At 48.4% G+C, this 24,318-nt stretch overlaps 1 protein-coding gene across 2 annotated transcripts in view; it reads left to right on the top strand.

Moving 5' to 3' along the window:
* Positions 1–23,817, top strand: part of LOC101648022 (glutathione S-transferase omega-2) — a 37,408-nt gene extending 13,591 nt beyond the window's left edge. For both annotated transcript variants that reach the window (XM_045291366.1, XM_004700940.2), the window contains exons 7-8: positions 21,047–21,153; positions 23,524–23,817. In XM_045291366.1, coding sequence (XP_045147301.1) covers positions 21,047–21,153; positions 23,524–23,683 — 267 coding nt within the window. In that variant the 3' untranslated portion in view covers positions 23,684–23,817. The remainder of the gene's footprint in view (positions 1–21,046; positions 21,154–23,523) is intronic.
* The last annotated feature ends 501 nt before the right edge of the window (positions 23,818–24,318 follow it).

Below are 24,318 nucleotides of genomic sequence, written 5' to 3'. Positions count from 1 at the left end.
ACATCGGGGAAGCTGAGGTGGGGGGTGGGGGTTGGGTAGAGGTGGGGGGCGGTGGCACTCTCTGCTGCAGGCCCTTTATTATCCTGGCTGCCAAGGGCTCCTTGCCCCTCACATCTAGAATACTCTGCAAGGCCTGTCATTCATCTCTGCTCCAGAAATAGATCATTTCCCTTTCTGAGTGGGGTGTGCCTCTGCTGGCAGTCAGAGGGGGCTATTTTGACCACTACAGCGGGAGGGGCTGATAAAAATGCCCTTCCATTGGGCTTTCATCAAGTGGAAACAGATTACATATATTTACACTTCCAGTTGTCTATTTTAGCTTTGTGCAGTATTTCTAGAAGGTGCACAGTCACATGTAAGAAATCTTGGCCTTTTGACCCTGGACTGGAAGTTGCAGCCTGGAGCCTGATGGAGGTCCTATGGGGTAGTGGAAAGAGGCTGTGTTCATGGACCCGAGTCTGGGCTTCACCTCGGGATCTGGAGCTCTCCGGGCCTTGGTTCCCACATTCATAAAACAGGGCGGTGTTTTGAAGCATCCTCAGAGCCTCCAGCATCTGCAGAGCGGCCCCCTGGGCAGGGCAGTCCACACTTGTCCTCTTCTACCGGCCTAGCAGAACACCCAGGAAGGTCGTATGTGGGGTGGAGGGTGCTGCTGAAAAGGAAACAAGTTGGAAAAGTTCTGCAAATCAAGAAGGTGGTGTAGTGGTCACACACTGGGCTTCGGTCTGCAAGGTCTGCAGTTTGAAACAACCAGCCTCTCGCTCGGCGGGGACAGATGGGGCTTTCTACTCCAGTAACCTGTTACAGTCTCAGAAACTCACAGCACGAGTTCTGCCCTGTCCTAAAGGGTCGCTATGAGTCGGCAGTCAGTTATATAGAATACAAACTGACAAAATTCTTTGAATTCAAAGCTCACCTCTGCCAAGTGGATTTCAACTCATCATGACCTATAGGGTGGAGTGGAACTGCCCCGTAGCGTGTCTAAGGCTGTAATCTGTACAGAAACAGACTGCGTGCATCATCTTTGTCCCTCAGAGAAACTGGTGGATTCAAACTGCCTACTTTTGGGTTAGCCAGATGCTTCATCTGGGTTTCTTTGAGGTAGGTTCCAAACTCCAAACTCACTGGCATCTAGTTGATTCTGACTCAGACCCTATAGGATGGGATAAAACTGTCCCCTTGGGTTTCTGAAACTTTGAATCTTCACAGAAGTAGACAACCTCATCCTTTTCCCGTGGAGAAGCTGGTAGCTTTGAACTACTGACCTTGTTGTCAACGCATAACCCACTGCACCATCAGAGTGTGCTACTTGCTAAGGATATAAAAGTTAAAGATCTTCAGGGGACTTAATGGACCAGCTCCCGGACATTTTTCACTGGGACTTTATGGCGGAGCCCTGGAAATACCCGTTGCTAACCCACCCAGGTTTCGGTAGCTTTCACTGTTGGTGGTTAAGAACCGTCGACCACTCAGCATTGTCCTAAGAAATATGAAGTGTTTCTGTTCACCAGAATGTTCACCTGAACTGTAACTCATTGTGGCAATTTCAGGATTCCTTAGCACTCCTAGTCAACATGAGGGGTTCCACCCAGTCCCCCATCTTTATCTAGTGAGGTGGTTTTAATGGAAATAAAGTGAGAATCACTGCACTGCGGACGACTCGCCGACTTACACAGCTCCTCCGCGTATCTTTGAACAATCAGAAGTTTGTGTGAGCTGAAATGATAGTGAACATACACGGGCTTTCAGAATGTAAGTGAGCTAAGATTTTGGTTTTAGTCTTGTGCAAGGTGACCCCCCCCCCCCATCAGCAAGAGACTCAGTTGGCCTTCTGCAGTCTAAAATACCAATGGACCCTTCTTTTGAAATAAATGTACTCACCCGACTTTATAATTTTTTATTAAAAAAGAAAATCCAGCATCATCAAGATCTAAGCATCATTGTGCCTGTTGTGTTTTGGCAATTCTTTAAGAATTATTTATGCTGCTCTTATCAAACCAACCCCTCCCTCCCCCTTTGCTGTTCTGAATATTGGCATACATTTGAAAACAGTTGGTTTCTGTTTACTGCCCCCACCAAACCCCCCTTTGTCTTCAAAACACATTCCTAGCCCACTGAATGATTAATTAGGGGAGGACACTCCCCCCACTGCTTTATTTTCTTTTAATGCAGTTATTGAAGTTCCCATTTCCAACTAGCCCTCAAACCCAGCTTTATTCTATCCTGCTGGGTTTTAATGTGGCGGAATCTCTCAGTGGCTCTCCACGGCCACTGCCTTCCTGCACTGTCTCCTGGCCGTGGAAGTAGTTTAGTCAAGTCCCAGTAGTGTAGGGAGGGGTGGGATTGGGGTGGGGGGGTGAGGGCAGGGTGCAGTCTGCTTTTGATGGGTTTTTGTTTTCCCTCTCCTTACACTCCACCACTCCTTCCTGCCTTCCTTCCCTTCTTTGTGGATCCAAATTTCATTAATCAGTTCGTTTCTCGTGGTGGTCATGAGTTCTTTTCTTGTACGTGGCTCTTAACGGTAGTCGAGTCAGCTCTGATTTGTTGCCTTCTCGTGTCTCACCAGAATGGAAGACTGCCCAATCCTGTGTCTTCCTTGCGACTGTTGGTGTCCTGTTGGCATTGCTGCATTGTTGCTCCCGCCCGCGGTGTGTCTCCAGTGCCGAGAGGGCTCATCTTCCAGCATTATGTTGGACAGTATCCTCTTGTTATCCATAGGGCTTTCATTGGCTAATTTTTGGAAGTATAATGCCAGGCTTTTCTGCCTAGTCTGTCTCAGTTAGGAAGCTTTGCTGACACCTGTCCACCATGGGCTGTTATTTGAAATACCTGTGGCATAGCTCCCAGCATCCTAGCATCAAGCCACCACAGTGTAACAAGCTGACAGCTGTGTGTGTGTGTGTGTATACATGAATTGGTTCTACATGCTGGCTACTGCTAGTTCTATTACCAGACTTCAGCAGAACTCAATGAAGGGGAGTGAGGAGAGAAATGATAGAAATAACCCTGAAATTGCCCTGACAGAGTTGGGAACCTGCCCAGCATAATCAAGGTCTTCACTTTTGGTGGCCCAGGGATACTGTAAGCCAGCCGTCCTCAAACTATGGCCCGCGGGTCACATGCGGCCCGCTGAGGACATTTATCCGGCCCGCCAGGTGTTTTTGCCCTGTTTGTTTTTTTTACTTCAAAATAAAATATGTGCAGTGTGCGTAGGAATTTGGTCATAGATGTTTTTAAAGCTATCATCCGGCCCTCCAATGGTCTGAGGGACAGTGAACTGGCCCCCGGTTTTAAAAGTTTGAGGATCTCTGCTGTAAGCTTTCACTTCTTGGCATTCGCTGGCTATGCTGGGGCACTTTGTATTTCCACGCGGAATTTTACGTCCATGAATGTGCAGTAGTGTGCATGGGTCACATTGGCATAAATTGTCTGTGAGCATTATTAGAGACACCTGGTAGCATGGTGATTACAAGTTGGGCTGCTGCCCTCAAGGTCAATAGTTTGAAACCACCAGCCTCTCCCAGGAAAAAAGAGGGGGCTTTCTACTCCTGTAAAGAGTTACAGGGTCAGAAACCCACAGGGACAATTCCACCTTGTCCTGTAGAGTTGCTATGAGTTGGCATTGACTCCACGGCAGTGAGTTGAATATTAGTATACAATAGTAGAATATAATATAGTTAAACTATTTTCCTGATTCTAAGGTATACCTATAACGTCAATGATTAATGTGCTCTTTTCTGCTCCCAACCCCCAGATACAGTTTAGTCCAATACTGCATTGGCTGCCTTCTGTGGTCTTCCTCTTTATAATTTCCTTCTTCTCAATGATGAAATGATTTATGCCATCTTTAATTATATCTCCCTGCATGTCATCAGGATACGAATGGAGGAATGTTTATACATGGTGAATTCTTCATTGAAAATATGTTTCTCTAGCCTGTTACAGAAAATAGAAAATTATTTTCAATGAAGACCACCCATGTATAGATATTCGCCCCTCGTTGCCTGTTACAGGATCCTGGTGGTTACACGTTGGGCTGCCAACTGCAAGTGCAGCTGTTGGAAAACCACCCCCGCTCTGCAGAAGAAAGATGAGGCTTTCTACTCCCATAGTGCGCTCCCATCATGGAGCCCACAGGGGCAATTCCGCCCTGGGCTGCAGGGTCTCTGCGTCAGAATTGACCTCAGAGCATAATGGTGTTTTTGTTTTTTAATTTAATTATAGCCTGTTATGGATAGCAAATTCATATCTATTTAAAATTTTAACATGCCTACAAATAAAGGATTTGTTAGAGCTACTTTACCGAACTAAATATAGCTCTATATTGAGCTATATATTTCTAACTCTATTGAGCTGTAATTTGTGTATCATAAAATTCAGTGGTTTTTAACTTTAGAACCTTTCCATCATCCTTATTTGTTTCCACATGTTCAAGCTTTTTACTACGTGTTTGATGAAGGGTCACAGTGCAAATCTGTTTTCCATTCAACTATCCGCACACAGTTTACACATGTTGTATCAGGTCACAGAGTGCTCCCCCCTCCCCACCCCCCCAAAGTAACACTTCTCATCCGCCGACTCCCTGTGCCTCCTTCTGGATCCCTCCTTCTTTCCAACCCCGTCCTGCCTTCTGAATTCAGCTCTTGGGTCAATAGTACCCTTTTCATCTCAAATGGTTGATTGCTCACGGGAGTGCGTGGCTCCCCGATGTTATTGCTCACTTAGTGTTGGGCAGAAAAGCAAAGCATGGGAGAAAGTTCCGTTCCAGGCCTGGAGGGTGGTTTAGGGCCATCGTCTCAGGGATTCCACCAGTCTCTCTCCGACCTGTGAGCCTGCTCTCTTTTATGATTCTGAGTTCTGTTCCATGTTTTCCTCCCACTCTATCAAGGACTTTCTAATGGGACCCCTTTCAGAGCAGTTGGTAGTGGTAACCAGGCACCATCAAAGTTCTCTCGGTTACAGGGCTGTGGAGACCAATGTTTGCATGGTCCATCGGGCCATTGTATTAATTGCTTCCTTAGGGTTAAATTGTTCTTTACACTTGTTTCTTTCAGACAGGAGAGACCCGTAGTTGCATCTCAGATGGTTGCTCACAAGCTTTTGGGACTCCAGTCGCTACTCACCGAAGTAGGCTGTAGAACATTTTCTCTGTGGCCTCTGTTGTGCCGACTGACCGACCTTGGTGTCCCTTGAGACAGTGGTCCTAAGCTAGCGGGCTTAGTAATTTATTCCCCCAAGATGTTTCATTTTGGTTAAAAAGCTTCCACAACTTTGCCCCCTGTACACCCTACTGTGTTCATAGGTATAATCACAACATCTTGCAAATACGTATACAGAAACATCCTTTGTCTATTTGTTCTACTTGTTTCTTTACCTTTGCTACAAATATAGCCATGAATGTGGTGACACACATAAGGGACAATGTTATGAAAACGTAACCCTAGGAAACACCTTGTGGGTATGAGTCGCTGGGTCTGGGTGCTCAGGATGGAAGTCTCAAGAGAAGCCCTGGTCAATTGGTACAGCAGTCTGAAAAGACAGCATTAGATCCCACTCCAACGACAGGTGCACAGGGTCTTCAAAGCCTGTGAGCGACCCGCTGAGGTGCAGTGATTGGTCTCTCCCTGTCTAGAGGGAAGAAGAGTGATGGAAATTGATAAACCCTGAAAATCGTTAGGCCAATAGAGTCATGGACCTTATACACATCGACCTCCATGTCCCAGAGACCAGAAGAACTACTGGGGCTCAGCTACCATGACCAACTGCCCCGAAAGGGATCATATTAAAAGGTCCTAGATAGAATGGGGAAGAATGTGGAGCAAAACTTGAAATCTTTTTTTCAAGACCACCCTTAATGGTTGGATATATACTGATGGAAACCCTGAGATGATGACCACTGGCCGCCATTCAAGCCTGGAAATGAACCCACCCCATGATTCAGTGTTTAACCCAAAATGGACAGGCCTATGAGAGGAACGATAACACTAGTGAGATACGCACGCCCTAGGCTAACCAACCCTTTGAGATCAAAAGGGTAGCATTTACCAAAGGACAAAATTCCGCAGGGTTGGGAAAGGAGGAGGAATGGGCAAGGAAGGGAGTTAAGTGATGTTACACCATAGAGGTTGCAGTCAAAGACATGAAACAAAAAAATGTATATGAATTGTTAAATGGGAAACTGACCTGCTCTAGAAACCTGCACTCGGTTCACAATAGGAAACAAAAAGGGAAATAAGAAGAAATCCCTTTGTCAAACCTGTATCTGTCCGTGAGGCTGGTCCCGTTCGCTGTGAGTTGGCATCGACTTGAGGACAGTGAGTCGGGGGCTTTGGGCTTTGCTCGTCCTGTTCCCCTTGGTCTCTGTGCACCCGCTCATAGAGGACTGTTGCCACGTGGGTATGTAACAGCACTGGCCTCTGCTGCCTTCACGAGGGCGCCCCTCCCTGTGTCTTCCTTTGTCCTCATCGTTTTGTGCTGACCTCCTCCTTCTTGTCTGTGCTTTTCCCCGTCACCCAAGTGGTGCAGTGGATTAAGCGTTGGGCGGCTAATGCAAAGGTCAGCAGTTGGAAGGGCTGATTGCTCCGAGGGGGTAGGATGAGGCAGTCTGCTTCCCTAAAGCCTTCCAGTTTGACCTGTCTCACTGAGCTGTTAGAAATTGCAACCAATCCAGCCAGCTGCAGTGTATTTCGTTGTGGTCGATCACCCAAGGTAACTGTGTCTACCCTCTTGTTAGTGGTTTAGCTCCCCATCTGCTCCATCCCTCCCATTCTCTTCTACCCCTGGCAACTATTCAACAGCATTTTAACAAAATTTTGGTGTGACAGCCTTTTCCTGACTTTCAATGATAGTGGTCTCAGACAATATCTGTCCTTTTGTGATGGCCTCATTTCACGCAGCACAGTGTCCTTCAGGTTCATGCAAAGAGGTGTTTCACAGACTCGTTATTCTTTAATGCTGTGCCCTGTTCCACTGTGTATGTACCATAGGTTACTTATGTATTTTCCCAATAGAAGAACATTTAGGTTGTTTCTATTTTTTTGCTTTTGTGAATAGTTCTACTTTGAACTTGAACTCTTATGTCTGTAGAGTATATACCTAGTAGTGGGATTGCTGGATCATATGGCATTTCTATTTCCAACTTCTTAAGGAAGAATCATAGAAGCCCTGGTGGTGTAGTGGTTACAGGTTGGGCTGTGATCCAAAAGGTCAGCAGTTTGAAACTACCAAAGGAGAAAGATGGAATTTTCTACTCCCATAAAGAGTTATAGTCTCAGAAACCCTCAAGGACAGTTCTACCCTGTCCTGTCTGGTCACCATGGATTGGCATTGACTGGATGGCAGTGAGTGAGTGAAGGAAGAATCACATTGTTTCCACGGTTGCTGTTCCATGTACAATCTCACTGGTTGTGTGTGAGGTCCCATTTCTATACACCTGCACTAGCATACAAGGAGGAACCCTCCCCAAGCTGGATTTTTTTTCCCCAAAAAGTATGTATTTAATTTTTTTTACAATACAATCTTATCACCTTCAACGTACTCTCCATTACACTTAATGCATTTGTCTAATCTGCGATTCCATTCTTGGAACCATTTTCCAAACTCATCTGTTTGGGTGGCTGATGCACTACCTCCCTCGTTTTTTCCTTTACCTCTTCTAAATCATCAAATCGCTGTTCTATTGTGTCCCTCTGCATTTAAGGAAACAAAAAGAGTTGCACGGAGTGAGGTCATTTGAGTAAGGTACGTGGGGCAAGAGAGGCATGATGTTTTTTTGCCCAAAACTGGTGCACTGAGATGGCTGCATGGCAGGTGCATTGTTGTGGTGGTGAAACCAGTCCCCCATCTGCTACAAATCAGGCCTTTTTTTGTGGCACACTGTGGTACACAATCTTTTCAGAACTTCTAAATAGAAAGCTTGGTTAACAGTCTGACCTGGTGGAACAATCTCCAAATGCACTACAAGTTGACATTTTCGTCTGTTTGGGAAGTTGATGGACATCCAGAATGAGATTTTTCATCAAGCAACATTTCACTTTTTGGAAATGAGAAAACCACTCATACACTTGAGTTTTCCCCATAGTGCTGACCTTGTAAGCTATGTTCAGCATCACAATAGTTTCTATGGCATTTTTCCTGAGCAGGAAACAAAATTTCACAGCTGCACACTGTTCTCTTAAATCGGCCATCACAAAAAACAAGGTTCCAGTGAAATTACTTTTATAAAAAAATTCAGTGACCAGAGAGAACTTTCCCAGGTGATGCCACCGGGTGCACTAACTCAGAGTGAGTTGCTTGATGCTCGCTAACGGGAAGAATGCAAACTGTGAAAGCGCTACCCGGTGGAGCTTTTTCTGATTTTGTGGGGTACCCCCTTGTATGTCGTTTTTGGTCTTTTTCATAATCTTGAGGGGAAAAAGAAGCCCTGCTTACTACCAGTCACTCCCCAATTCAACCCAGTTCCCCGCCAGCTGTCCTAACCTGGGCACCGAAGCCACTTTCTGACTCTCTACGGCCACTTTATATATGAACTAATATAATGCAAGGGGTCTTCTAAAAGATTAATGGAACAATGGAATCAAAAGATAATATAAGTTTTTTCACAAACTTTTTGAAGCTCCTTATACATGGTCTTTTGTGAGCGTCTTTCACTTAGCATAATGTTTTTGAGGTTCATCTGTCTTATAGCCTGTATCAGTACTTCCTTCCTTTCGTGGCTGGATAACATGCCATTGCATGGTGATTTCACTGGTTGCCCAATTTTGATAGCTACTTTCTAGATAAACTAATACTTGTTGCATTTCTTTTAATAGCTTCCTGCCATACCCTCTGCCACCATATCAATAACAGACTAATAATTATTGATCTTAGCTGCCCTTGAGTTGGCTCCACTCGTGACAATGCCACGCAGAACAGAAGGAAATGTCCTGTCCTGATCAGCACCCACAGGCAGTTGTGAGACCAACAGTTGTGATCAGTAGGGTCTTCAGTGGGTGATTTTTGGATGTAGATTTCCAGATCTTTCTTTCTAGTTCTTGTTTGTTTGTTTTGAGGGAGAGTGTGTTTCAGCTGTACTTCTATAATTCCGTATGATTAACTAGTATACCAGAATCACTAAAGGAAATTATAACAGAATGGTTAAAGCATTATCTTTGTTGTGAAATGGTTACGTTTCCAATTAAACTGAAAACAAATGTCATAGACTACAAGCAGCAAGAAAAGGTGGGACAGGGGACTGGAGGGAGGTTGTCAATTAGCGAGCTTATTTTGAGAATACATGCAAAACAACAGATCCTTCCACCTTACAATATGCTAGATAATCGGGGAGGGGGGGTGATTATCCACATCCTCCAGAGTTCTCCCCCCTTAAATGGCAAAACAAAACCACCGCTAGATGTTTTCTCCTTGTCCTATTTCCCCATGTTTGTTCTCAAAGCTGCACTCAGCCAAAACCTACTGGGCGTTTCCTATCAAGAAAAGAGAGTAAAAGAAGCATTGACCAAATTTTAACTGAAAATTGAAGCAGCAAAGCTTTCAGTACAGTGCACTCTTCTTGAAAAGATAAATCACCAATAGAGAGGTCTGAGGTGTTGGCCCCAATCCCAACTACGTGGACAGCCCGCCCCCCTCCCCGCAGAAGAATTCACTTCAGAGGACAGCACTGAAGCTACAGCTCAGGGAGAGGGGCACGTCTGATCAGAGCACACAGGAGCAAATGAAGGGGGAGGAAGAGAGAGTGGAGCACATCCTGGCCCACCAAGCCTTGAGGACAATATCCCTGTTTAGAGCAGCCAGTGCAGAGAGAGGACCATATGGGAGAGGACCGTGTGGCCGGCCCCACTATGAGACATGACATCCCTCACTGACCCATAGTGCTACGGAGGACAACACTGGAGACACAGTGCAGAAATTGTGCCCTATCTGACCCCACCACACAGAGGTGAGACACTATGGACATGCAACAGAACAGCGAGGGAGCAGAGCAAGGAAGTTCTGAGGGAGTACAAAAACTACACTTTGGGGCTAGGGCATGGCACCCCATCATATTTGACTGGAAAATACTCCTAACGCTCAACAAACAGACCTTGAACTATTTATAAGGCACATTTATTGTTGTTTTGTTTTCTTTTCTTGCTTTGTTTTGCTCTGTCTTGTTTTTTGTGCATATTACCTCTGCAGGTCTATCTAGATAAGATAGGTGGGATGAACAATCTGGAGGAGAAAACAATGGGACCTATGGTTTCGGGGGGTTGGACATGGGAGAGGAGGAAAGGAAGTGGGTGTTAACAAACCCAGGGACAAGGGAACAACAAGTGATCTAAAATCGATGGCCAGGAGGGTGTAGGAGTCCTGGTAGGGTTTGATCAAGGGCAATGTAACTGAGAAGAACTACTAAACCCCAAATAAACATGATAGTGGGAAAAGAAAAAAGTAAAAGGAAATAGAAGAAAGAACTAGGAGAAAAAGGGCATTTATAGGGGTCTAAATACAGGCATGTACATTTGTAAATACATTTATATATGACGATGGGGACATAGATCTGTGTACAAATATTTATAGGTTTAGTATTAAGGTAGCAGATGGACATTGGGCTTCTACTCAAGCACTCCCTCAATGCAAGAAAACTTTGTTCTATGAACTTTGGTCTATTAACCTGGCATTCCATGATGCTCACCTTCCTGACACGATTGCTGAAGACAAAGTGGGTGTATAAGCAAATGTGAAGAAAGCTGGTGGTGCCTGGCTATCAAAATGTACAAATGTGCTTGACACAATGGATGTATGTGTGGGTTGTGATAAGAGTTGTACGAACCCCCAATAAAAGTAAAAAAAGAAAGAAAAGATAAATCAGTATTTCCTATGATTCCTTTTAACATGCAAACACTGCATTTTCTCACCAAGTGTTAGAATCCTGAGTGTAAAGAGGTGCCAACCCAGGCCTGGCTTGGGTCACGGTGGAAAGCTGCCTAAGCTAAATATCTACAACACAGAACCAGGAAGCGAGCTTTCTCTTGGTTGCGAACGAAAAGAATCCAGGAAGATCTTCCCCTGCTGGAGCTCTGGCCTCAGAACTGGTTGAGATGTCCCCTTCCACGAATCCGCCCATCCAAGTGGCCACCCCGTGAGGGAACAAGCACACAGCACATTCCACAGTGGATTCTTTTAAAGGATCCCGGCCGGAGCACACGGAGCCCATATTCTTGACATCACGGCGTGAGGGTGTGCTGCAGTTCAGTCCCTCTCAGGCTGGACCAGTGCTGTGTCGTGGCAGCCAGGAAGGCTCCATGGGTGGGAGGGTAGTGACCGTGCCTGAGGTGCATTGGCTGGGGCTTCAGACTCCATCTCTGCCCTGGACCCCGAGAGATCCCTCCTCTCCAAGCATAAACCAACACCGATGCAGTAGAGGGATGTGGACATTCAGGGAAACACAGAAACTATATGGAGGAGGGGGGACACCCATCATCCTACTACCCAGCACCCAGCGCTCTAAATATTTTAAGATTTTTTTTTGCTTTCTATCCTTCTAAGCATATTTTCATATAATTGAACTGTACAATTAAGCATACAATTTCATATAATTGTACTGTATCTGGATTGTAATTACCTTTTGATTAAGGATTTTCCCTATCTTTTTACATAACGTTAAATTTTTTTAAAACTATAGGGGAAAACCTTAACCATATTGTTAAATCTGTCTGCAGCCCTACTGGCTTAGTGTGTGTAGACTTGGGCTGCAAAGGTCAGCAGTTCAAAACCACCAGCTGCTCCGTGGGAGAGGGAACCAGTAACCACTCAGTTGCATTAAGAGTGGATTCCAGCCCACTGGTTGTCAGAGTGGAACTCTGCTCCATACTGTTTCCAATTACTGGGTTTTGGGTAGGAGATTACCAGTCTTTTCCCAGAGGTGCCTCTGGGTGGACTTGAACCTACAACTTTTTGGTTAGTAGCTAATGAGACAAAACAAAACAATACCCTCACTGGCATTGAGTCGAAGCTGACATAGTGACCCTGTAGAACAGTGTCAGACTATCCCCGTGAGAGCTAACTCTGTAACTCTTCACGGGAGTAGAAAGTCTCATCTTTCTCCCATGGAGTGGCTGATGGTTTCGAACTTCTGACCCTGGCTGTGATGGCTAAGGTGATGTATCAGCTCAAGTGGGCCATGATTCTTAGTGGTTTGGCTCTAACATAATGATGCCATTTGGCAATTATGGAATGATGTAATCATCTTCCATTTTGGCATACTGCTGGTTTTCACCTGGTCTTTGGAGCCTCACCATGTCCACAGGTGAGGAGTGGGTGTACTAGTCCCCAGAAGAGTGAAACAATACACGTTCCAGTCTTAAAAGCCCTCCGACAGACCTAGTGGAGAGGAACCCAGTGTAAAGATTTCAGCACAGGAGAGTTTTCAGAACTGCCTTTCATCACCAAACGCTGACAAGTCACATGCTTCACTTCCCCAGGAGACTCAGAGCCTCGTTGAGGGGAAGGGGACATGGTCTTCCACAGACTCTACGTCCAAGGCTTCTTTCTGGAAGAGAAACCTCTGATCTGGTCCCCGGGGTCCACTCGACAGGGAATCAGTTCATAGCTTGACCTCTGCAACGGGGGCCTGCAATTTGAAATCTTGAGAACCCGCCACTCTTTTTTTACGAATTCCAAAGATTGCCTCCCCGAGCTGAGAAAACTCCAGCTGTGTCTGGATAAGGCCTCCCCCTGGCTTCCTCAGAACGATTTCCACCGAGAACACTGCTTCCTTCCTTCTCCAGCAAGGAGGGCGGCCCCGGCCGTGACCCATCACCCTGTGCTCACTGGGGCCCTGGATTTCAGACAGGGAGGGGCGGTGGCCACGTCATGGTTTGAAGCCCAATCATTGAGGCTTACTTCAGTATCCCACGTCCTTAGACTGGTGCTTCATGGAATGCTGGGTTTGAGAGAGGTTGGGATTTTATGATCTTCCTGTTAGACCCAAACCTTTCATCTATTTATTTTTCTTGAAAGATCATTTTATTGGGGGGGGCTCTTACAGCACTTAGAACAATCCATACAGCAATTGTATCAAGCACATTTGTACATATGTTGCCATCATCATTTTCAAAACATTTTCTTTCTGCTTGAGCCGTTGGTACGAGCTCCTCTTTTTTCCCTCCCTTCCCCACCCTCATGAACCCCTGATTATTATTATTATTCATATCTTACACCATCCACTGTCTCCCTTTGCCCACCTTTCTGCTGTTCGTCCCCCTGGAGGAGGGTTATACATCTATCATTGTAGTCAGTTCCCCGTTTCTTTCCCTACTCCCTCCACCTTCCTTCCACCCTCACGGTATCACTACCCCCATTACTGTCCCTGAGGGGTTATCTGTGCTGGATTCCGTGTGTTGAGAGCTCTTATCTGTACCAGTGCATGTGCTCTGGTCTAGCCGCATTTGTAAGGTAGAGCTGGAGTCATGATAGTGGGAGAGGGAGGGAGCGTTAAAGAACTGGAGGAATGCTGTGTATTCCATTGGTGCTGGGCTGCACCCTGGCTGACTCGTTTCCTTCCTTGTGATCCTTCTGTGAGGGACTGTCCAGATCCTCACCGATGGACTGTGGGTTCCCTATCTTCCTTGTCCAACTCTCTGGGTTCAGCCTCAGGCCCAGGCAATGCTCCTCCCCACAGACAGCCACAAGGGGGAGCCCCGTGCCTCCTCCTCCTCCTCCTCCTCCTCTTCTGCCTGGCTCGCTGGCGCCTGTAAAGGCTGACTTTGGTTGCCATGTCCCAGTGGTGGAGCCTGAGAGGCCTTCTGGCCAGGCTGTCCACAGCCATGGGGGACGGTGGGGTTCCCCCGCCCCCCCCGCCATTGTTCCTCACAGCTCTGTCCTCCCTCGCCGTCTACACTGCTCACGCGTGATCCCTCTTCACATCTTAGACACAAAGTCAAGCAGGGCACGCGCCTGACTTCTCAGTCAAGTGGAGAACAGATCCATCAAATGGCTTTTCCTAAAAAAGGCATCTCCCATTCTTTTATTATTATTATTTTCAATAGCATTTTAATTTAAAAATGACTTACTTCCTAAAGAGAATTCCTGATATTTAAATGAGCAGCATAGAAGGCAAAGGCAAAGCCTGGCTGCCCAGGTCCTGGGTGTCCTCGGAGAGCTGGGGGAAAGCGGCTGAAAGCAGGCTGGGGAGAGGGATGCAGCCCTTGTCAAATCACTGGACGCCAACCCTTGACCCCTGAATTAGCGATTTTCCAATTTACATCCCACCCAAAATAAATAGATAGATAGATCACTCAGGTCTTTAGCAGGAGGGAGACTGCAAACATAAAAGATGAAGTTCATGTCCTCGAGTGCTATGAGCAGTGCCTATATGCATGTTAAATACAAGAAGGACCCTCCTTGGGCCTTGCAGAACCCCAACGTAAACAGAGGCTGCCCCACCCCACCCGGGTTCTTCTCGTCTCTCCCATTGCTTGTGAGAGGGCTCACCCCTTTTTAAAAATAATTTATTGGGGGCTCGTACAGCTCTTATCACAATCCAGCCAGCCAGCCATGTGGCAAGCACATTTGTACATTTCTTGCCATCATCATTTTCAAAACATTTTCGTTCTTCTTGAGCCCTTGGTATCAGCTTCTCATTTTACCCCCTCCTCCCTCACTTTCCCCTCCCTCATGAACCCTTGATCATTTATAAATTATTATTTGTCATGTCTCACACTGACCGATGTCTCCCTTCACACACTTTTCTGTTGTCCATCCCCCTGGAAGGGGTTATAGGTAGATCATTGTGATCTATTCCCCCTTCTACCCCACCTTCCCCTTCCCCTCCTGGTATCGCTGCTCTCAATAATGGTCCTGAGGAGTTTATCTGTCCTGGATTCCCTGTGTTTCCAGCTCTTATCTGTACCCGTGTACATGCTGTGGTCTAACCAGATTTGTAAGGTGGAATTGGGGTCACGATGCTGGTGGGGAGGAAGCCTTAAAGAACTAGAGAAAAGTTGTATGTTTCAACGGTGTTTTACTGCACCCTCACTGGCTTGTCTCCTCCTGGAGACTCTTCTGTAAGGGAACATTCAATTGCCTACAGATGGGCTTTGGGTCGCCATTCCTCCGCACTCCCCCTCATTCACAGTGATAGGATTTTTTGTTTTGGGTCTTTGATGGCTGATGGCTGATTCCATTGACACCTCCTGATCACACAGGCTGGTGTGCTTCTTCCATGTGGGCTTTGTTGCTTCTCAGCTAGATGGCCGCTTGTTTATCTTCAAGCCTTTAAGACCCCAGACACTAGAGGGCTCACCCCTTTCTGATGGGTTATCCCCCTCATCATCAGAGGTCCGACTGGCTGCTGAACCTCAACACCTGATTGTTTTTATGGACTGAGGCCAGTTAACAAAACCCTCCCTGAGTGGTCTTTGAGAGAGTGTTACTGCGATTCCTCTGGAGACCAGCTGTACCTGGAACCCTCTGCCTGATAGACTCTCACCTGGGCAGGTGAGATCGAGTCTGTGAGATCACTGGAAGCTTGCATGGGGAAAGGGCTTTCCCCAAACCCTGTCTCCTGGTGCAGCCTCCATTCATCAGGGTGAATGGGAGAGAGTCGTGCTTTCAGAAAACAGGAGAGTTAGAAAGGAGTGCCTTCGTCCCTAACAGAGTCATCAGTGGGAGTCTGTCTGGGACCCTTGCAGGATAACATCACCCAAGCAGGTCATTTTGCTTGGTCAATAGTTCCGAAAGTGAGAGGACTTCTAAGCGAGAGAAGCTGGTGAGCATTACCAACGGCCCATCTTATTCCCTAGGGCAGATGGGAGACAGAAAGAACTTGAAAGTGAGTTCTTTAAAAGGATGCTGCTACATGGTTTGAGATAAAACGCCAGGCTCCATTTCACAAATGCTGATAGAACACTTAGCAAAGGACAGACATTGGAAGATTTAAAGACTATGGTAACTGTCGGTTCATTTTACCGACTGTCCTAACATCCCTCCCGAGAGCTAATTGGCTATAAAGGCATGGGACTTCTGAGCAGAGATCAGAGCAGAATGCGTTTGATAAAGCTGGAAGAAGACCTGGTTGATAGAGGAAAAGAGGACCAAACGGGCTGTGAGTCCCTGCTCAGGTGCGAGAGTGAGAAAGAGGAGGGCAGAGCGGGAGGGCGGAGCAGGGCGCATTTTGGTTGTGTGTGTTTTTAATCTAAGGAAGGAGAAATGTTCAAGAGCTTGCAGATTCCAGACTTCCCCTATTTAAATGGAAAGAGCTAGCAAAGAATTCACCATAGACTTGCTGAAACTTCTTTCATGAGAGTGATTAGAGTTCTCCTAATTACATATTGGAAGTTGAAGGACAAGAATTGACACTAGTCTGGGAATGACTCAGATCCAACACTCACGAGGGAGCCCTTGGCCTGGGCCTGGATCGCCTCCTCTGCTAAATGGAGCTTGGAGACAAGGGTGTGCTTCCATGTGGAAGGCAAGAATCAGCGTAGTTGGCCTCTCCACTTTGACTGCCAGGAAGCTCCAAGTCTATATTGACGTAAAGGACCCTGTAGGACCCCCTGGCTCCATATTCTGATACTGTTTTCCATGAAGGTTTTGATCGTTTTTCCTAGTTTTTATTTTTCCTAATCTCATTGCAGGAGTGCCCTACAGATGGGGCTCTTTCCCTCGCCAGTTAAGAAGAACGAGGCAGGCGCCAAGCTTACTGGGTTTTTAGGGAAAGAAGTCTCTTGAAATGGGAGATGTGGTAGGGGCCAAGGACAGCACAGACCATGGTTTCTCAGGGAGTTTAAGCAAGAAGGACACTGCATTTATTCAGGAACAGAGGGGGAGAATTCTAGGAATGGGGTCTCCATGGGTGGGGTTGTAGTAGTTGGGTGTTCAAAAATGGAGACTGAGGGCAAGGCTGCTGGGAAAGCTGCCATCAGCTACTATGGGATTGTGTGCATGGGCCAGGGAGCGGGCTCCGCTCCTTTGCCTGGTAGTTTTTGCTCTTGGGTTCAGGTGTTGGTCCGCTTCTGCTCGCATGCCTAGTTTAAGTTAATTTGCTGCAGAGCAAAGGTGTGGAACTGAGACATCACTCTTACAGGAAGTGTATGCAGCTGAATGTTGCCCAAGCAGACGTTCAATGGCTCGTGACTACATGCTGATGTTCTGGCAAAGCTCGCTCTCGGTCTTGATCTTGTATCTACTTGGCCTTCATCTGACATCCAGTTCTTGGACTTGAACCAGTGTCTTGCAGCCTGACCTGCAGATTTGGGGATTTGCCAACCCCTGTAGCCCCTTGATCCAGCAGCCGCTGTCTAACCTGCCAATGTACTGGTTTGTGACCCCTGAAATCCTGTGTGTCAGGAGAAGCCGCCAGCCTGATGTCTGACTTGTGGATTTGGAGCTTTCCAGCTCGCACAGCTGTGTGAGCCGTTCATCTGTCAGCACTGGTGCGTCTTTGTGTGAGGGGGCTTCGGGAAGTTTGAGGAAAGTAGGATTAAAAGAGGATGGAATTTCCCCACGAGCCTTTTGAAGCCCCCTCCTAGACACTTTATTAGTCCGGTTCTTCGAGAGAACCCAGCTTGAGAGTCTTTGTGTGTGTGTTGACCTATTTTACTCAGCTCGATATCCTTCTCCAGGGGTGTTCCCTTCTGATAAGATGTGCAAAGTACGTGAGCCAAAGTCCCCATCTCCTCCCTTCAAAGAAGAACTGTGCACTGCTTGGAACTTGTTCAGTCGTGGCCAAGGAAACAAAATCAGAGCAGACCCAAACGTGTGAAAATGTGGGAACGGGAAGAATTCCACGCCAAGACCCTTGACTGGGAGACTCGGAAGACACACAGTGAGCCCCTTCAGGAGAAGAGACTGGATCGCTGCCAGGACTGCGGAGAAGAACGCACCTGCAGAGGGGTGGTGGCCGGCCCCCTGTGAGTGTGCACCACCGCTGTTTCTGACTCTGCCAGCCTGGACGTGGTCGCCGTGCAGTGTGCACACTGAGCGATTCACTGTGCTGTGTCCTGCTTGGGCTCTCGATCTGGTACGCCACGGTTCTTAAACGTTGGGGTTCGTTCTGATTGCACGTCGCTGGCCATTATTGAACCAGAAAGATTGGGACCAGTTCACAGCCTTCCTTCCTTTTTTTTTTTTTTTTTCTCAAAGCCTTACTGCTAAGGACCCTTCTGGCTGTACCTCTTTAGACACAGGTTTGTTCGTTCTGGCAGCCTCTGGCAAATTCAGTATTCGTCGCCAAAATCATAATTCAAGTGCATCGATCCTTTTTTATTTTTATCAGTCTTTTTTATTTGTTGTCCAGCTTTATATGCATATGAGGCAATGGGAAAACCATGGTGTGGGTCAGGTGCAACCTCATCCTTGGAATAACATCTTGGCCTGCTTAACACTTTTAAGACATCTTTTGCAACAGATTCACCCAATACAGTACCTCGTTTGGTTTCTTAACTGCTGCTCCCTGGGGGCGTTGATTGTGGATCCAAGTAGATTGAAATGTTTGGCAACATCAGTAATTCCCCCTGTTCATTGTGATGCTGTTTATTGTGAGACTCTTTGCTCTCTGTATGGGTGGTTGTACATGGTCCTCAACATCCGTACAGTTTGTCCAAGAATTATTCCAGGAACACATTTGCTCTGGCACGCAGGATTAAGACCCGGATGCCCCAGCTCCGATCAGCTTAGATTTGGTTCTGATTTGTCTATAAATCCAATAACCAACTGGAGGTGTTGAATGTTGCAATGTTAGTGACAAAAGTTTGGGCAGTTGCCATCTGTTCTTGCACACGAAGAAGCTTCGAGGCTTTCGGGAATGCATAAAAACAGTTCATTTCCCTTCGGAGCCAGATCTTATTTACCCAAGACTGAAAATAGCCTCAGTTTTGATTTTTTGTTGTTGGCCAGATTCTACTGTTTTCGCACCAGGCCATTAGCTTCTTGGAAAAAAACCAGGCCACCTAATATTTTCTCAGACTCCAAGACAGCAGAGGGTTCCTCCCTGTTCCACACTGGGAGATGATGGGGCTCTGGGCTCTGGGACAGCACGATTGGCTTTCTCCTCTGGAAAGGGGTGGTTGGTGGGAGAGCCCACTGATCTTTTCTGCCAGGGATGGGTTTGCTGTCTGCAGATGCAGCCTTCCAGCCCCAGGGCCCTTTACATCACGACAGCTCACGTTTATCACATGGGCTTAGAGTGCATGCTTCCTTGCTTCCTTTTGTATTAGAATCTTCACTGTAGCCTTTGAGGTGGCCACTGATATTCACACCACTTTTCAGATGAGAAAACAGGTTTGGAGAAGGAGGTAAGTCTGTCCCCCTGAGCTCCACGTGGAATCAGAGGTAGAACCCAGCCTAAGTCCAGGTGTACTGGCTCCGGACCGCCCCTTCAGAACTACAGCCCAAAGATTCCCACTGTGAGTCATCAGGCCGGTCGGTCGGGCATCTGAAGAGTCAGGCTGAGTGTCGGGCCAGTCCTGACCTGGGAACCTAACTTAGAGCTTGGCTCTTTTTCTCCTCTCAAGCCTTCTGCAGATCAGCTCAGCATTTGGGCATTCAACAATCTCAACAACTTATCATACCTCCCAATAGCCTGTCCTGTCCCCACTGGCTCCATCTCATTCTTGTGGTATATGATCTTCCTTTCATCCAAGTTCACACCTGTCCACCCTCCAGCCTCTTGCTTCCCCTCGCCTCCATTTCCATCCTACCTCTGGTCACCCTCAAAGTCTGTTTCTTTGGGTGTGAAAATCCCTCCTTGATTTTTCTAACCACAGTATCAGACCGCCTTCACTCAGCGTGATGTCGTTCATCTCCATCCATCCATACCATGAGCGTTTCACCACTGTTCTTTCCCAGTGCCCCCCATCCCATGGTGTGTATGGACCAAGCTTATCCATTCTCTACCACGGGCCTTCAGGTGGTTTCTATCTTCTGTCTGTTGTGAGTAGTTCTGCGATGAACGTGGGTGTGCACATGCCGGCCCGCGCTGGGTCATTCCTGTCGGCTATGTGCTGAGCAGTGCTCTCGGCGGCTCATGTGGGGTCTCTAGTCCCAACTGCTTGCTGGAGGAAGCGCCAGGCAGCTCTTCCCCAGGGTTGGACTGCTTTCCAGTCCCACCAGCCATAGCTTGACTCTTGTCATCCTCTGCCCCTCACCAGAGTCCCAGCATCTCAGGATGGAATCAACGCCTTCCCACAACTCACCTGGGCCGGGAATCCAGATCATTCACGGCAGAAAAAGCCAACCAAACAGGTTGCTTCTAAGCACATTCTCTCTGCAAAGTTTCCAGATAACTCTTTGGCTGCGTCTGGCCCCCTCCTCTTGGTGGAGATTGACATGTTTGTTTTCCTTGGCGGTCCATCTCGCTCAGTGGGTCTGTCTTGCTTGGGAATAAGAACTTTCATTTTAATGCGACAGGGTGACCGTGTGGAGCAGTCAACAGGGCGCACTCCCCGAGCTCACACAGTCAGAGAGAGAGAGTGGCTGAGAGGTGACGTGAGCACTTGCGGGAGCCCATTCTCCAGCACAGCCCTCCTTCACCTTCCTTTGGAACCAATGGAGGAGTCGGGCAAAGGAGTAAGGCACACAGAGGCCCTGCTCATCCCTGTATTCCCGACGGAGCTGACCCTGGAGACTGCAGAGCACGCTTGCAGCCAGAGCGGCTCCTATGACTGCCCCTCGGCATCAGGCTGAGGCTCACCTGGAGCCTCCCCCGACCCCAGGTAGTGCTGGCCTGAGGCCAGACCTCTTCCTCGGGGCAGAGCTCATCAGGGAGAGCTTACACCTGTTGCATCCCCAGAGAGTGGGCCTGGGTGGGCTTGCCTGGAGAAGCCTGACTAATAGCCCACCAGGTAAGACGAGGGGGAGCCGACATGACCCTGCACAACCAGGCGTGCCGCCGCCCCAGGGCTGTGGGCAGGAAGGGAAGAGCATTCTGCTAACAAACAGGAAGGGCACCGAAGCCTCCCTTCTCTCTCTCTTTGGGAGTGCATTTGATGTTGGTATTTTCAGTGCCTGTGACTATGAGAAAGGGGTATGGACATGAACTGACTTGTATTCCGTTTCCCTGTTTTAGATTCTTTGCTATCAGAAGACTTGCTTCTTCGGCGGGAACTGTATAACCATGATTGATTACCTCCTTTGGCCCTGGTTTGAGCGACTGGATGTATACGGGATCGCTGAGTAAGACATCTGGCTGTGGGGGCGTGAATTCCTGGGAGCCGCACTAAGTAACGTGCGTTGAAATAGCCGGGGTGCCACGCATTGCCCCCGTGGCTCCTCAGTCATCTCGAGGAGCTTCGGTGGTGTCAGGCTTAAGTGCTGGGCTCCCAAGGGAGAGGCCCCGATTCAGTCCCTGTGGGGGAAAGCGGTGACAGTCTGCCTCTGTCAAGGTTGGCCATCCCTCTGGGGCTGCTGTGCTCTGTCCTGCAGGGTCGCTGTGAGTCAGAGGTGACTCAGCGGCTACGGGTGTGGTTTGGATGTGGGGATGTGTTTCAGGATGGATGGGACACGAAGGCAGGCTTTTGCATCGGTACAATGTGTTCCCTGGTTAAACATGTTCTGGTGTTCTTAAACCACTACCTGCCGGCCCAGGCTGTACCCCTGGTTCTGCTGCTAGCACCCTGTGTCCAACCCTGTCTTCCCTCCCTCCCCCCACCTTGTTACTTTAGTGCCCACTGTCCGCAGCACCCCTCTGAACATGGGCTGGTAGGGAAAGCAAATGGAGAACTTGCCTGGGAGGGAGACTGGGGAGTCTGCAGCTTGTCCCCCCTCACGGTCATGTTTTAGAGACTGGTCTGCAACTCCCTCTCTGGTCCCCCACCTGGTCCTGCAGAGTCACCCAGCAGATGTGTTTGACCTTCATCACTGCTCATCCCCTGTGGGAGTTTCCCTAACAGAAATGCCCTTTACAGAGATTTTTTTTTTTAAGTAATGTATGCGAGGTTAAACAAAACAGACTCCAAGACCAAGCACCCTGAAGCAGGGGGATTCCATCTCCTAGACCTGTGGCTGGCTAGTCAGAGATGGATCGCCAGACCTTTCTCCCAGGCGCCTGTGCGTGGACTCAAATCTCCAACCTGTCCGTTAGCAGCCCAGCATTACAGCCGTGGAGAGGAACTCGCCTGGGAGACCGGGGAAGACTGTAGATGCTGGATTTGTTCCAGCTCCTGCTCTGATCCCAGCCCGCAGTTTTGTGGGCCCATGCACTCCTGTCCTCCCAGGATGGGAGGCAGCCGGCCCACAGCACTGCGCACAAGCTCCAGTCGGCCAAGGGTTGTCGGATGTCCTTCAGATGCAAAGTGGTTGGCTATTTAAAACACAGGCTCAAGCATTTATATTCCCTAAATGGTGTTGCCTTGGAGGACCGAGGCGTGGACCTCCCCTCTGGACCCCGTCTCAGCAGCCGGTTGCAGGATCCTGAGCAAGTCGCTTTCCACACCCTGCAACGGAATCTCCTCCTCCTCCTCTTCCTCCTCCTCCTCTTCCTCCTCCTCCTCTGCAGGGCCCTTGCCAGCACCACTCTTCAAGGGACTCAGGCCTATTGTGCTCACTGCGGAAAATATTTCAGAAGCCTCTTGTCTTCCCACCCTCCCCTCTGCCCATGCCCGCATCCCTGAACGGGGAAACTGGGAAGGACAAGAGGAGAAGAGCCACCCCAGAAACACTTCTTTTTGGTGTTGCACTGTGAAGTGGGAACACGGCGTTCCCCAGGCTGTCTGGCCACGGGTGTACTCCAGCTGTGTTGCTGGAAGCAACAGCAACGCACACAATTCAAAAACATAACCAGCTACACAGAAAATGGGATTTTGCTCCAGGGAAGGATTATACTTACTTGATAATCACCCCAAACCAACCCACTGCCTTCTAGTAGAGTCTGACTAGTGGGAACGCCAGGTTTGCATCATAGAAGGACTCCAGAGGGTTTTCTTGGTCATAATCTGAGTCTCGGTTAGCCTACTGATTGCCAAGGGAGCATGCATCTGCTTCTTAGCATTGCAGTAGCAAAAGGGCACACACCAGGCAGCTAGCAACACCAGAAACGCGTTCTTTCTCTGTGCCGGAGGCTGGGGACTGAACTCAAGCTGTTGGCAGGGCCACATGCCCTCCCCAGGCTCCAGGCCCCTCCTTGCCTCTTGCAGCCTCAGGGGGCTCCCAGCAGGGCTTGGTGTCCTTTGGCTTGTGGCTGCACTCCAGCCCCTGTCTCCATCACCACCGAGGGCCTCTTCCTGCGTGTCTTCTTCACATGGCCCATCCCGCTGTGCGGATCTAGGACCTAGCCAACGACAGTGAACCTGATCTTCGAGTGATTGCTTCTGCAAGGACACGAGCTCCCTAAGACCTCGCCTTCTACAGTTCTGGGAGGACATGCATTGTGCAGGGATAGTACTCACCCTGGTACAGAGCACACCCAATTACTCAGTCAGTCGTCCCCAAAGAAACCCATTTTGTTGGTGGCTGTAGTGTCTCGTAAGTCTAGAAATGCTTCTGCGACTCTCCCAAGCTCTTCCCTGCAGGTTTGCTCACACTTCACACTTCTTCCCTGCCCCGCAGCTGCGTGGACCACACCCCGACACTCAAGCTCTGGATGGCATCCATGAGGCAGGACCCCTCAGTGTGTGCCCTTATGATCGATAAGTGCACCTTCCTGGGCTTCCTGAACCTCTACTTTCAGAACAGCCTCGAAGCCTTTGACTATGGACTCACTTGTTGAGCGTCATGGCCGCCCCATCTGATGCCCGCCGTTCTCAAACACGTTGTGTGGGTATGCAGTGGGGACTGCCTTGCAGGGGATAAACCTCTGTGTCTTTGCTGAGGCTCCCAATAAAACCGGAAGTAGGAAATGCATTTTTTGTGGTACTCCTTTGTCTGACCCCCACAACTTGTAGCTTCTAGAGACTGTAAGTGCGCAGCGCTAACGTGAACACATGCTGGGGGGAGGTGCACTTCTCCTGCCTTGGACCCTCCGTCTGTTGGTCCTTCTGATCATCAGCGCCGGGCCTGGGGCTGATGGTGAGGTTCTGGACTGACCTATTGCTGGTACTTGTCACCTTAGCTGGACACCCTAAAACAGCCTCCCTCGTGGGACCAGAAGCTGTAGACGATGGAGGAGAAAGGAGAAAACACGTACATTCTGAATGCCCCCACCTGGCAAAGGCAAACTGCTGTCTGTGTGGGCATGCTTGGCTCTCATCCTCATTCCAACATTGGCCGTGGGCCTGGGAGACGCCAAGGGTCTTGTGACTGGAAAGAATTCCAAAGCAGGAAATGAAACACCAGTTTATCGCCCTGCACCAAGTAAGTCAGAGCTGAACGTGCTGTCGGGGCTCATGTCTCGCAAAATGCTCT

The sequence above is a fragment of the Echinops telfairi genome, unplaced genomic scaffold (genome assembly GCF_000313985.2).
Source record: "Echinops telfairi isolate 266 unplaced genomic scaffold, ASM31398v2 ScPeMD7_70;HRSCAF=299, whole genome shotgun sequence".
Taxonomy (NCBI): domain Eukaryota; kingdom Metazoa; phylum Chordata; class Mammalia; order Afrosoricida; family Tenrecidae; genus Echinops; species Echinops telfairi.
The sequence above is the reverse complement of the archived record's forward strand: the minus strand, read 5'-3'. Positions and strand labels throughout refer to the sequence as shown.